The sequence below is a fragment of the Schistocerca serialis genome, chromosome 1 (assembly GCF_023864345.2).
Source record: "Schistocerca serialis cubense isolate TAMUIC-IGC-003099 chromosome 1, iqSchSeri2.2, whole genome shotgun sequence".
Lineage (NCBI taxonomy): Eukaryota > Metazoa > Arthropoda > Insecta > Orthoptera > Acrididae > Schistocerca > Schistocerca serialis.
In genome coordinates this window covers 752,502,289-752,515,680 of record NC_064638.1, presented here as the reverse complement: position 1 = coordinate 752,515,680, position 13,392 = coordinate 752,502,289, and the positions used below count along the sequence as shown (strand labels likewise).

At 42.5% G+C, this 13,392-nt stretch overlaps 1 protein-coding gene across 2 annotated transcripts in view; it reads right to left on the bottom strand.

The window, feature by feature from the left end:
• LOC126482072 (lipopolysaccharide-induced tumor necrosis factor-alpha factor homolog) overlaps positions 1-13,392 on the bottom strand; it is a 349,685-nt gene that overhangs the window by 90,812 nt on the left and 245,481 nt on the right. For both annotated transcript variants that reach the window (XM_050106051.1, XM_050106059.1), the window contains exon 3: positions 9,107-9,172. In XM_050106051.1, coding sequence (XP_049962008.1) covers positions 9,107-9,172 — 66 coding nt within the window. The remainder of the gene's footprint in view (positions 1-9,106; positions 9,173-13,392) is intronic.

Genomic DNA, 13,392 nt, shown 5'->3' with positions numbered 1-13,392 from the left:
TTTGTGTTTTTAGTGTCCACCGTCACGCTTCTACGTTCGCTTGTGCAGTAGGATTCCTCAGTGTTATGTGCGCCGTGTAAACATGTTTTCAGTGTCGTTATCGTTGCGTGTGAATGGCTCCGTGTTTTTTGTGTATCTGTGACCACTATCCTTTGCCCGTCACTATGTTCACTCTGGTTCTCCATTTTGTGTTCTGTTATTGTCAACTCTATGGGTGAAGAGCGCCGTAGCATGCCGCTGACAGCCTACCTGATTGTTTAGGTATGAAAATAACAATAAAGAAAAAAAAACGGACCGTTTACCGATTGCAGAAAAGGTCGATATAGTGTTGATGTATCGCTATTGTGAACAAAATGCCCAATAGACATGAACTATGTATGCTGCTCGGTATCCTGGACGACATCATCCAAGTGTCCGGGCCATTCACCGGGTAGTTACGTTATTTAAGGAAACAGGAAGTGTTCAGCCACATGTGAAACGTCAGCCACAACCTGCAACAAATGATTACGCCCAGGTAGGTGTTTTAGCTGCTGTCGTGGCTAAACCACACATCAGTAGCAGACAAATTGAGCGAGAATCGGGAATCTCAAAAACGTCGGTGTTGAGAATGCTACATCAACATAGATTGCACCCGTACCATATTTCTATGCACCAGGAATTGCATGACAACGACTTTGAACTTCGTGTCCAGTTCTGCCACTGGACACAAGAGAAATTATGGGGTGATGACAGATTTTTTGCATGCGTTCTATTTAGTGATGAAGCATCATTCACCGACAGTGGTAACGTAAACCAGTATAATATGCACTACTGGGCAACGGAAAATCCACGATGGCTGCAACAACTGGAACATCAGCTACCTTGGCGGGTTAATGTATGGTGCGGCATTATGGGAGGAAGGATAATTGGCCCCCATTTTATCGATGACAATCTAAATGGTGCAATGTATGCTGATTTCCTATGTAATGCTCTACCGATGTTACTACAAGATGTTTCACTGCATGACAGAATGGTAATCTGCTTCCAACATGATGGATGTCCGGCACATAGCTCATGTGCGGTCGAAGCAGTATTGAATAGCACGTTTCATGACAGTTGGATTGGTCGTCGAAGCTCCGTACCGTGGCCCACACATTCACCGGATCTGACATCCCTGGATTTCTTTCTGTGGGGAAAGCTGAAGGATATTTGCTATCGTGATCCACCGACAATGCCTGACAACATGCGTAATTGCATTGTCAATGCATGTGCAAACATTATGGAAGGCGAACTACTCACTGTTGAGAGGAATGTCGTTACACGTATTGCCAAATACATTGAGGTTGGCGGATATCATTTTGAGCATTTATTGCATTAATGTGGTATTTACAGGTAATCACGCTGTAACAGCATGTGTTCTCAGAAATGATAAGTTCACAAAGGCACTTGCATCACATTGGAACAACCGAAATAAAATGTTCAAACGTACCTACATTCTGTATTTTAATTAAAAAAACCTACCTGTTACCAACTGTTCGTCTAAAATTGTGAGCCATATGTTTTTGACTATTACAGTGCCATCTATCACAAAGCGAAAAAAGTGGTCCAACTAAAACATTCATATTTCTTTACATACTACACGAATATGTGATAAAAAATGGGGGTTCCCGTTTAAAAAACGCAGTTGATACCCGTTTGACCTATGACAGCGCCATCCAGTGGGATAACCATAGCGCCATCTGGTTTCCCCCTTCAAGCTAGACAAGTTTCGTTCTTTATAGTTTTTTCGTTTGACGCTTATTTCGTGAGGCATTTGGCCCGGTCACAATCAATGGACCACCTTGTATATCTGGTGAAAAATCTACACACCATGTTCGTCGACAGAAATTTAGACTTGTAAAATATCTGTGTACCATATGTGTCAAGACAGACGAGTTTCACTCTTTGTAGTTTTTTCGTTTGATGCTTATTTCATGAGATATTTGGCCCGGTCACTATCAATGGACCACCCTGTATATGTTTACAGGCGTATGTGCAACATATTTCTCACCCATTTGATGTGCATAAATAAACAAATATTTACATCACACACACACACACACACACACACACACACACACACAGAAGACTTACACAATGATAAAACCATCTTACTATTCTGCAAAATTTACCCCTCTCAGAGTCCCATGACTCCCACCTTCTCTGTCTCTCTCTCTCTCTCTCTCTCTCTCCCTCTCTCTCTCTCTCTCTCTCTCTCTCTCTCTCTCAACAAGTGAATAGTGCGAATACAGGATTGTTTTATTCCATCATCACAAACGATCCTTTATCATCGTAAGGTGCCAGGTCAGCTTTAAATTGCAGCACAGTGTACACCTCATGTCCTCTAGATCAAATACTAGTTTGCCACACCATACGCTGTGTCTGTGGTGAAACACTGCAAACACCACTGTAGAGACACTGCAAATAGGCTTCAATCAAGAGGGCTCTCGATGCGGCATGCCCTTAGCCCACCTCTGAGTGACATCTTCCTATGTGTGATACACATACATTTTTGTTCGCAGATCTAAAAACTCTACAATTGGTGACACATTCGACTAGTGTTTCATTAGGATGATAACCGTTTTGTGTGGAATAGTATCATAAGGGTTATTGGCCATGTATGAAGATGTGTCAAATTCTTCATGGTTACACCCCTTCACTTCATATGGACTGCAGTTCTTCACCCAATAGATGAAGCTATCTATATCCATATGAAGTAACCTAGGATCATCTAAATGGGCAAATTCATAGTGCAAGTGGTACACGTGGATGTCTAGTACACATGTCCCCACATAGACCAGATTCATGAACAATAGCAGTGCTATCACACTTCCCTGAGGAACTCCTGACAATACCCTTGTGTTTGATGAACACTTGCTGTTGACGACAACATACTGGGGTAAGTCTTTGAGCACTCTTAAATCTGTGCACTTTTACATTTGCTCTTACCTGCATCAACAGCCTGTGGTGGGGCACAGTATGAAATGCTTTCTGGAGATCTACAAATATGGAATCTGCCTTTCGCCCTTCATCTATAGTTCACAATATATCAAGTGAGATAAGAGTGAGCTGAGATTTGCACTAGTGATGCTTTCTAAAACCATGCTGATTCACTGATGTAAGCTTTTCAATCTCAAAGAAGTTTATTATATCCAAACTGCGAATATGTGCAAGGATTCTACAGCAAACAAGTTAGGGATATTGGTCTGTAATTCTATGGTCCATTTTTTATCGTTCTTATACACCTGAGTCACCTGTGCTTTCTTCCAGTTGCTTGGGACTTTGTGCTGGGTAAGAGATTCACAGGGAAGGAAGGGAAGTAGAGGGGGAGAGAGGGGTGGGTGGTTTCTCAGAAGGAGGGAGTACCCAAGATGGTTGTAAATTAGCCCTCGAGTGATCATAAATCAATTAGGATAACAACAGGTTAAGGGGAGTGAAGGAAGCGATAATTTGCTGCTGAATGCATGCTTGCCCTTGAATGTATGTAACCCACAGAAATAAAATGCACCAGAAACAGGTTTGCACCACTACCTCACACAAGTGTGTGCACCTGAGAGGAGTTCATAAAAAATTGGACTGTTCATCTTCATCCACCCTACAGCCCTTATCTTGCACCTTCCAGTTTCCATTTCTTTGGCCTAATGAAGAATGCACTCCATGGGAAGCAGTACACAGATGGATACAGCAAGACGTTGGCTCCAATGTCTACCACTAGAGTGGCAACATAGGAGCAAGTAGACCCTCTCAGCAAGGTGGCATAAGGCCATCGCATTGAATGAAGACTATATTCAAACATAGGGTTTTGTAGCCAAGAGTGGAGAAGAGTAAATCCAGGATAAAACCAAACCGCATTCAGAAAAAATGTGTTGCATTATTTAATGAACAGTCCAGAAATATACTGTAACTTTAAAGAAGAAACCATTCCTGCAACCATCTGACTGTGTCAAGAAGGACTGCAGCATGATTACCGGACAGAGACTTGTACCCGCTTCTTCTGTATGTTACATGCAGTAACAGGTTGAGGGATACGAAATGCTGGTTGAGTTCAAGTTGTATCATTGTTCTTCCAGAAAGTCTTGGGTACAGTTTAACACAGTCGTTTAATGAATCATGTTACAGTTCCTTCCCGTCACTTTCCGAAGAAACTTCGTCCTTGAGTCAATAGGCTGACGTAGTTTACTACCCACCTGTTACTGGCCACGCCCCCCCGCAGTTTTTAAATAACTTTCCCAGGCCAATGGGACAACTAACACTGGCGCTCCACTGGGATTTAAATTACACTTTAAGAACAAAAAAAAACACAGTGCAAAAAGTTATCCGAATGGGACTGAAATCTGTAGATGTGATGTACATTTGCAGACAAAGGAAGATTACGGTTTCCAAAAAATTCTATGATCTATTCAAGAGAAAGTGCTTCACAAACTGAGCAAGTCAATAACGCCCTGGTTCACCTCTGGCGCTTATTCTAGGAGATATTTGGCATGGCACTGATTGATCGAGTTGTTGGATGTCCTAACAGTTATCTTGCCAAACGCTGTCCAGTTGGCGCGTTATATCGTCAGAATTCCCCCAATGCCAAGCCGAATAACTGCTTGCTCAATTTGTGAACATCTTTTTCTTAAATGTATCATCCAGTTTTTTCTGAATTTGTAATGATTTGTGTATGTACGAGGGCAGTTCAATAAGTAATGCAACACATTTTTTTTCTCGGCCAATTTTGGTTGAAAAAACCGGAAATTTCTTGTGGAATATTTTCAAACATTCCCGCTTCGTCTCGTATAGTTTCATTGACTTCCGACAGGTGGCAGCGCTGTACGGAGCTGTTAAAATGGGGTCTGTAACGGATGTGCGTTGCAAACAACGGGCAGTGATCGAGTTTCTTTTGGCGGAAAACCAGGGCATCTCAGATATTCATAGGCGCTTACAGAATGTCTACGGTGATCTGGCAGTGGACAAAAGCACGGTGAGTCGTTGGGCAAAGCGTGTGTCATCATCGCCGCAAGGTCAAGCAAGACTGTCTGATCTCCCGCGTGCGGGCCGGCCGTGCACAGCTGTGACTCCTGCAATGGCGGAGCGTGCGAACACACTCGTTCGAGATGATCGACGGATCACCATCAAACAACTCAGTGCTCAACTTGACATCTCTGTTGGTAGTGCTGTCACAATTGTTCACTAGTTGGGATATTCAAAGGTTTGTTCCCGCTGGGTCCCTCGTTGTCTAACCGAACACCATAAAGAGCAAAGGAGAACCATCTGTGCGGAATTGCATGCTCGTCATGTGGCTGAGGGTGACAATTTCTTGTCAAAGAATGTTACAGACGATGAAACATGGGTTCATCACTTCGAACCTGAAACAAAACGGCAATCAATGGAGTGGCGCCACACCCACTCCCCTACCAAGAAAAAGTTTAAAGCCATACCTTCAGCCAGTAAAGTCATGGTTACAGTCTTCTGGGACGCTGAAGGGGTTATTCTGTTCGATGTCCTTCCCCATGGTCAAACGATCAACTCTGAAGTGTATTGTGCTACTCTTCAGAAATTGAAGAAACGACTTCAGCGTGTTCGTAGGCACAAAAATCTGAACGAACTTCTCCTTCTTCATGACAACGCAAGACCTCACACAAGTCTTCGCACCCGAGAGGAGCTCACAAAACTTCAGTGGACTGTTCTTCCTCATGCACCCTACAGCCCCGATCTCGCACCGTCGGATTTCCATATGTTGGCCCAATGAAGGACGCAATCCGTGGGAGGCACTCCGCGGATGATGAAGAAGTTATTGATGCAGTACGAGGTTTGCTCCGACGTCGACCAGTGGAATGGTACCGTGCAGGCATACAGGCCCTCATTTCAAGGTGGCGTAAGGCCGTAGCATTGAATGGAGATTACGTTGAAAAATAGTGTTGTGTAGCTAAAAGATTGGGGAATAACCTGGAGTATTTCAATGCTGAATAAAACAACCCCTGTTTCAGAAAAAAAATGTGTTGCATTACTTATTGAACTGCCCTCGTATATCGCTCATATCTACCGATTTCCGCCCCACTCGGATAAAAAATCGGTTAATGGTTAACAATGTGACGTATTTTGAGAATACAGCTACAGACACTGAGCCAAGAGTAGCCTCTGCATAATACCATTTAATCCAGGGAATATGCCACTATATCAAGTAAGACTACCGAACCATTGATTGATTTCGTGATCAAAGTGACGAAGGGAATGGCTCCGGTGATTTCTTACCACAAAGCTGGCGCTGTCACATTTCGGCTGAGGTGCGACTTAGTCGTACATACAGAGTGGAAACGGCGGTATCAGAGTGTGAACCGCATGATGACGTTCTGCTCAAAGAAGCAGTGTCTTGATATAATGTGACAAATGCTAGGATCAGGTTAGTGATTGAGAGAGTGAGAATGTTAACAGCTGCACTCCGGACTTCGACGTACTGAGACGTTGAACTTCAGGAACCTTCCTATCATAAAAACGTAGCGTCGTTGCCAAACACAGTGAGGAGTGGAGACCAAGGACTACCTTCTGTGATGGGGAACTGACTGACTTTTACAGCTAGAGGTTGCTGACTATGCCTCAGTTCCAACAATCAAAACTTGTCGCCTACATCTCCGCATTTACACTAGCTAGAGAGGAAAGTGTTTGAAACTTAACGTACGTTTTAACGGTTACTGCCATCTCACGCAAATTATCAACTTCTTCTATATCCAATTTCAGTTGCTGTCATTCAGTTTCTCAGTAGGGTACACCTGGATTCTTAATTTTGGTCTCTCTCCACCTGGAATTTTTGCTAAGGGGTTATATGCAACAAAAATATTAAGAAGCAAGAAATAAAATTAATAGCTCCAAAACACATTCACCATGGGTTGGTCATGGGGAGAGGATCCCGAATGTAATTATATGGACAGATTACTGATTATTAATTGCCTCATCTTTCTTGGAAGCGTTGCACTGATAAGTACACGGTTTGATAAGTGACAATCCTGGGCAGAGCAGTTGTGGATAGCGGTAGAAGAAAATTTTGTTTATTGTGCGGCTCCAGGAATGTAACAGTATCGTCATTTTTAACGAGATAAATATAAATTACGTGGCACATTTGGCCGTTAGTTACCTGTCAGATTGTCCCTTAATGACACATACTTACAGAAAGATGGGAACTATTTCTAAACGCCGTAACACCTGCAGGTGATGATAACTTGGTGCTGATTTTGGAAACTCACTCTTTACACGTAAATCTAATCTCGTTGGTGAAATCCCTAGACACAGGGTGGGGCAGGACCAAGAAAGTATAGAAGGGCGAACCCAGAATAGCAGCGTCATTTGCCGTTTGTTTACATTTAACCACCACATTATAGCATGAATACATTGATACAATAACCACAAATAATTATGAGTGACAGGGTAAAGCTAATTTGTTGGTTACATCAATAATCTGCTTTAACAAACGATTTTAGCTTAACAAGGCACAAAACTCAGTGGCAGACTAAATACAAAAGAGGAAAAAATCTTTAAAATTGTTTTCTTATAAAAATGAAACCAGTGAAAGTGCAGCAGCAACAGTCTCTTATAATAATTTAAGGAAAGGTGATGAAGCCTTCGAAGGATTTTCGGGAAACTGGTTGAATTTTTTTAATAAAGAGGCTCTTAGCACACAGGGCAGCAACTACAGCGCTAAGAATCAGAATAACATCTACTGGAAATTTTATCGAGTACCAAAATAGCAAAAGTGGATTAAGGTTGTCCATCCGTGAGACAGGTACATTATCAAGTTAGGCTCGAACAGTAATCGTGGCTAAATAATTTGGAAACATTAGCGGAACATAATAATCAAGACAGTGCTTTAAGAAAAACTTAGCTACCCGGGATTCACAAAATGTGCAATACAAGCTTATTCCAAAGGAAATGTAAAAATTTAAATACGGTTCCACTAATTAGTGATAGAGCCATTACATAAAATCTTTTAGCAGGCAGCGCAAACCAGCGGGCCAAGATGACACGCCTCAAAGGCAGCCGATGAACGCGGAAGCCCTTCCATCCTTTCCTTGTCCTATCCCACCCTGTATTTGGGGATTTCACCAACTACCTTACATTTACGTGCAAAGAGTGAAATTGAGAATTTGCACAAAGTTATTGTCACCGGCAACAAGCCCACGCGGCCATCACCCGCTGGAAACCTGGCCGCGAGGCTCAGCAAACTACGTAGGGCTGTTAAATGCGAGGCCCACAAGAAAGATAGGCCGCGGCGCGTACGTCACGAAGGTAGTCCTGAACTCGCTCGCTCAGCTCAGCAGACAAAATGCGTTTCTAAACCTGTTCACTCGCAGCTGGGCGCCTGCGTACTAAGAATTGCGTATTTTACTGGAATCTGCTATTATCAAGCCTTACTATAACAAAATTTAATTTAATACTCGATATAAATGGTATAACGGCTCATTTAGTCTCTTCTGCTTAACAGTCCTCATTTCATACAAGAAGGTGCCTTATGCAACTGATAATCATGTTGGCATGATTTTAATTCTATTATACCCCAGTGCAGCTGTAACAAATTATAAGTGGGCCTATGGACTTTCCATCATTGTAGGACTAATAACAGTAAGACTCCATAACAGCGGATTCCAGTAATAGATGCAATTCCCGTTTTGTAAGCACACACCTAGTTACAGGTTAACAGGTGTAGAAACGTAGTTTGTCCGCTGAGTTGAGCGAGCGAGGGAGCGCAGGGCTACCTCCCTGACGTACGCGCCGCGGCCTGTCTTTCTCGTAGGTCTCGGTCAAACGCACCTTAGGCGAAACACAGGCCAAGCAAACAAGTTAGGCAAATATTAATGTCCACCATCTCGAGAAATACTCAGCATAAGGGCTTTTAATCCACCAAAGAACTTCAAAAAATTACCCTTAACCAAATTTCATAATATCAAAAAGCGTAATAGTGGCGAAGGTAATGTCTCTTGAAGCATTTAGCAAAATAAAATTTGATACAGAGGAAATTAATAAATGCTCAGAATAAGATCTGACAAATTTAGGCAAACCACACGGCAAAGAACCTTGCGTGAAGCAAGCAGTTATGTAAGAAAAGTGACAAGCTTACCCCTGTGAGGCGGTACCTTCAGATCCAACAAACAATGCCTCCTTCTTGGTACTGTGGTATGTAAGCCTACAACACAATTTTAATACATATATTAAATACAGGAAATGTTTTGTTGAAATGAAACACTAAACGCAAAATGCTTAAAAACACTGAAAATACAGGTACAATTACATACACAGCCAAATTCAACTGATCAGAAATACACTCAAATACTTCAGCAAGCCACCAAGTGCAAGCAAAACATGTGGCCCTATCGTAGTATGAGAAATACTGACCAAAAACGCACGATGTGGCAGATATTTGATTGTTGTTGTTGTGGTCTTCACTCCTGAGACTGGTTTGATGCAGCTCTCCATGCTACTCTATCCTGTACAAGCTTCATCTCCCAGTACCTACTGCAACCTACATCCTTCTGAATCTGTTTAATGTATTCATCTCTTGGCCTCCCTCCACGCTGCCCTCCAATACTAAATTAGTGTTGCCTTGACGCCTCAGAACATGTCCTACCAACCGATCCCTTCTTCTAGTCAAGCTGTGCCACAAACTCCTCCCCAATCCTATTCAATACCTCCTCATTAGTTATGTGATGTACCCATCTAATCTTCAGCATTCTTCTGTAGCACCACATTTCGAAAGCTTCTGTTCTCTTCTTGTCCAAACTATTTATCGTCCATGTTTCACTTCCATACATGGCTATACTCCATACAAATACTTTCAGAAACGACTTCCTGACGCTAAAATCTATACTCGATTTTAACAAATTCCTCTTCTTCAGAAACGCTTTCCTTGCCATTGCCAGTCTACATTTTATATCCTCTCTACCTCGACCATCATCAGTTATTTTGCTCCCCAAATAGCAAAACTCCTTTACTATTTTAAGTGTCTCATTTCCTAATCTAATTCCCTCAGCATCACCCGACTTAACTTGACTACATTCCATTATCCTCGTTTTTGTTTTTGTTGATGTTCATCTTATATCCTCCTTTCAACACACTGTCCATTCCGTTCAACTGCTCTTTCAAGTCCTTTGCTGTCTCTGACAGAATTACAATGTCATCGGCGAACCTCAAAGTTTTTATTTCTTCTCCATGGATTTTAATACCTACTCCGAATTTTTCTTTTCTTTCCTTCACTGCTTGCTGAATATACAGATTGAATAACATCGGGGAGAGGCTACAACCCTGTCTCACTCCCTTACCAACCACCGCTTCCCTTTCGTGCCCTTGATTATCCTGAAAATATCTAGTGCGGCTCCCAGCACTCAGTCCCACACAGCACGGAATATCAAAGCCGGACAAATTAGCAACCATAGACAAAAGGTCGCCGTACCCAGTTCGATGTCTTAACTTCGACTTCACCAATTTCACCAAGTCTAAACATGTACAGAGATAACAGGCGACTGATCCACAGTGTCCGAAACTCGGTACGTGACGCCCTCTTTCCAGCTGTGACTCTCTGCCTGGCTCGTATTGCCTTCCCCTAGGCAGCTCAAGGCGTACGTTAGGACTCGCTCTACCAGAGACAGTCAGCGACAAGCTACAATTGACTCTCACAGCCAATAGTGGCGCCACTGAAAAATGCTCGAAATCCAGGCACGTGAAATCGATTGCGAGCCCGCCACGGCTCAGTTGAGTTTTTTTTTGGTCATCAGTCTACTGACTGGTTTGATGCGGCCCGCCACGAATTCCTTTCCTGTGCTAACCTCTTCAACTCAGAGTAGCACTTGCAACGTACGTCCTCAATTATTTGCTTGACGTATTCCAATCTCTGTCTTCCTCTACAGTTTTTGCCCTCTACAGCTCCCTCTAGTACCACGGAAGTCATTCCCTCATGTCTTAGCAGATGTCCTATCATCCTGTCCCTTCTCCTTATCAGTGTTTTCCACATATTCCTTTCATCTCCGATTCTGCGTAGAACCCCCTCATTCCTTACCTTATCAGTCCACATAATTTTCAACATTCGTCTATAGAACCACATCTCAAATGCTTTGATTCTCTTCTGTTCCGGTTTTCCCACGGTCCTTGTTTCACTACCATACAGTGCTGTACTCCAGACGTACATCCTCAGAAATTTTTCCTCAAATTAAGGCCGGTATTTGATATTAGTAGACTTCTCTTGGCCAGAAAAGCCCTTTTTGGCCATAGCGAGTCTGCTTTTGATGTCCTCCTTGCTCCGTCCGTCATTCGTTATTTTACTGCCTAGGTAGCAGAATTCCTTAACTTCATTGACTTCATGACCATCAATCCTGATGTTAAGTTTCTCGCTCTTCTTATTTCTACTACTTCTCATTACCTTCGTCTTTCTCCGATTTACTCTCAAACCATACTGTGTACTCATTAGACTGTTCATTCCGTTCAGCAGATCGTTTAATTCTTCTTCACTTTCACTCAGGATAGCAAAGTCATCAGCGAATCGTATCATTGATATCCTTTCAGCTTGTATTTTAATTCCACTCCTGAACCTTTCTTTTATTTCCATCATTGCTTCCTCGATGTACAGATTGAAGAGTAGGAGCGAAAGGCTACAGCCTTGTCTTACACCTTTCTTAACACGAGCACTTCGTTCTTGATCGTCCACTCTTATTATTCCCTCTTGGTTGTCGTACATATTGTATATGACCCGTCTCTCCCTATAGCTTACCCCTACTTTTTTCAGAATCTCGAACAGCTTGCACCATTTTATATTGTCCAACGCTTTTTCCAGGTCAACAAATCCTATGAAAGTGTCTTGATTTTTCTTTAGCCTTCCTTCCATTATTAGCCGTAACGTCAGAATTGCCTCTCTCGTCCCTTTACTTTTCCTAAAGCCAAACTGATCGTCACCTAGCGCATTCTCAATTTTCTTTTCCATTCTTCTGTATATTATTCTTGTAAGCAGCTTCGATGCATGAGCTGTTAAGCTGATTGTGCGATAATTCTCGCACTTGTCAGCTCTTGTCGTCTTCGGAATTGTGTGGATGATGCTTTTCCGAAAGTCAGATGGTATATCGCCAGACTCATATATTCTACACACCAACGTGAGTAGTCGTTTTGTTGCCACTTCCCCCAATGATTTTAGAAATTCTGATGGAATGTTATCTATCCTTTCTGCCTTATTTGACCGTAAGTCCTCCAAAGCTCTTTTAAATTCCGATTCTAATACTGGATCCCCTATCTCTTCTAAATCGACTCCTCTTTCTTCTTCTATCACATCAGACTAATCTTCACCCTCATAGAAGCTTTCAATGTATTCTTTCCACCTATCTGCTCTCTCCTCTGCATTTAACAGTGGAATTCCCGTTGCACTCTTAATGTTACCACCATTGCTTTTCATGTCACCAAAGGTTGTTTTGACTTTCCTGTATGCTGAGTCTGTCCTTCCGACAATCATATCTTTTTCGATGTCTTCACATTTTTCCGGCAGCCATTTCGTCTTAGCTTCCCTGCACATCCTGTTTATTTCATTCCTCAGCGACTTGTATTTCTGTATTCCTGATTTTCCCGGAACATGTTTGTACTTCCTCCTTTCATCAATCAACTGAAGTATTTCTTCTGTTACCCATGGTTTCTTCGCAGCTACCTTCTTTGTACCTATGTTTTCCTTCCCAACTTCTGTGATTGCCCTTTTTAGAGATGTCCATTCCTCTTCAGCTGTACTGCCTACTGCGCTATTCCTTATTGCTGTATCTATAGCGTTAGAGAACTTCAAACGTATCTCGTCATTCCTTAGTGCTTCCGTATCCCACTTCTTTGCGTATTGATTCTTCCTGACTAATGTCTTGAACTGCAGCCTACTCTTCATCACTACTATATTGTGATCTGAGTCTATATCTGCTCCTGGGTACGCCTTACAACCCAGTATCTGATTTCGGAATCTCTGTCTGACCATGATGTAATCTAATTGAAATCTTCCCGTATCTCCCGGCCTTTTCCAAGTATACCTCCTTCTCTTGTGATTCTTGAACAGGGTATTCGCTATTACTAGCTGAAACTTGTTACAGAACTCAATTAGCCTTTCTCCTCTTTCATTCCTTGTCCCAAGCCCATATTCTCCTGTAACCTTTTCTTCTACTCCGTCCCCTACAACTGCATTCCAGTCGCCCATGACTATTAGATTTTCTTACATACTGCATTACCCTTTCAATATCCTCATACACTTTCTCTATCTGTTCATCTTCAGCTTGCGACGTCGGCATGTATACCTGAACTATCGCTGTCGGTGTTGGTCTGCTGTCGATTCTGATTAGAACAACCCGGTCACTGAACTGTTCACAGTAACACACCCTCTGCCCTACCTTCCTATTCATA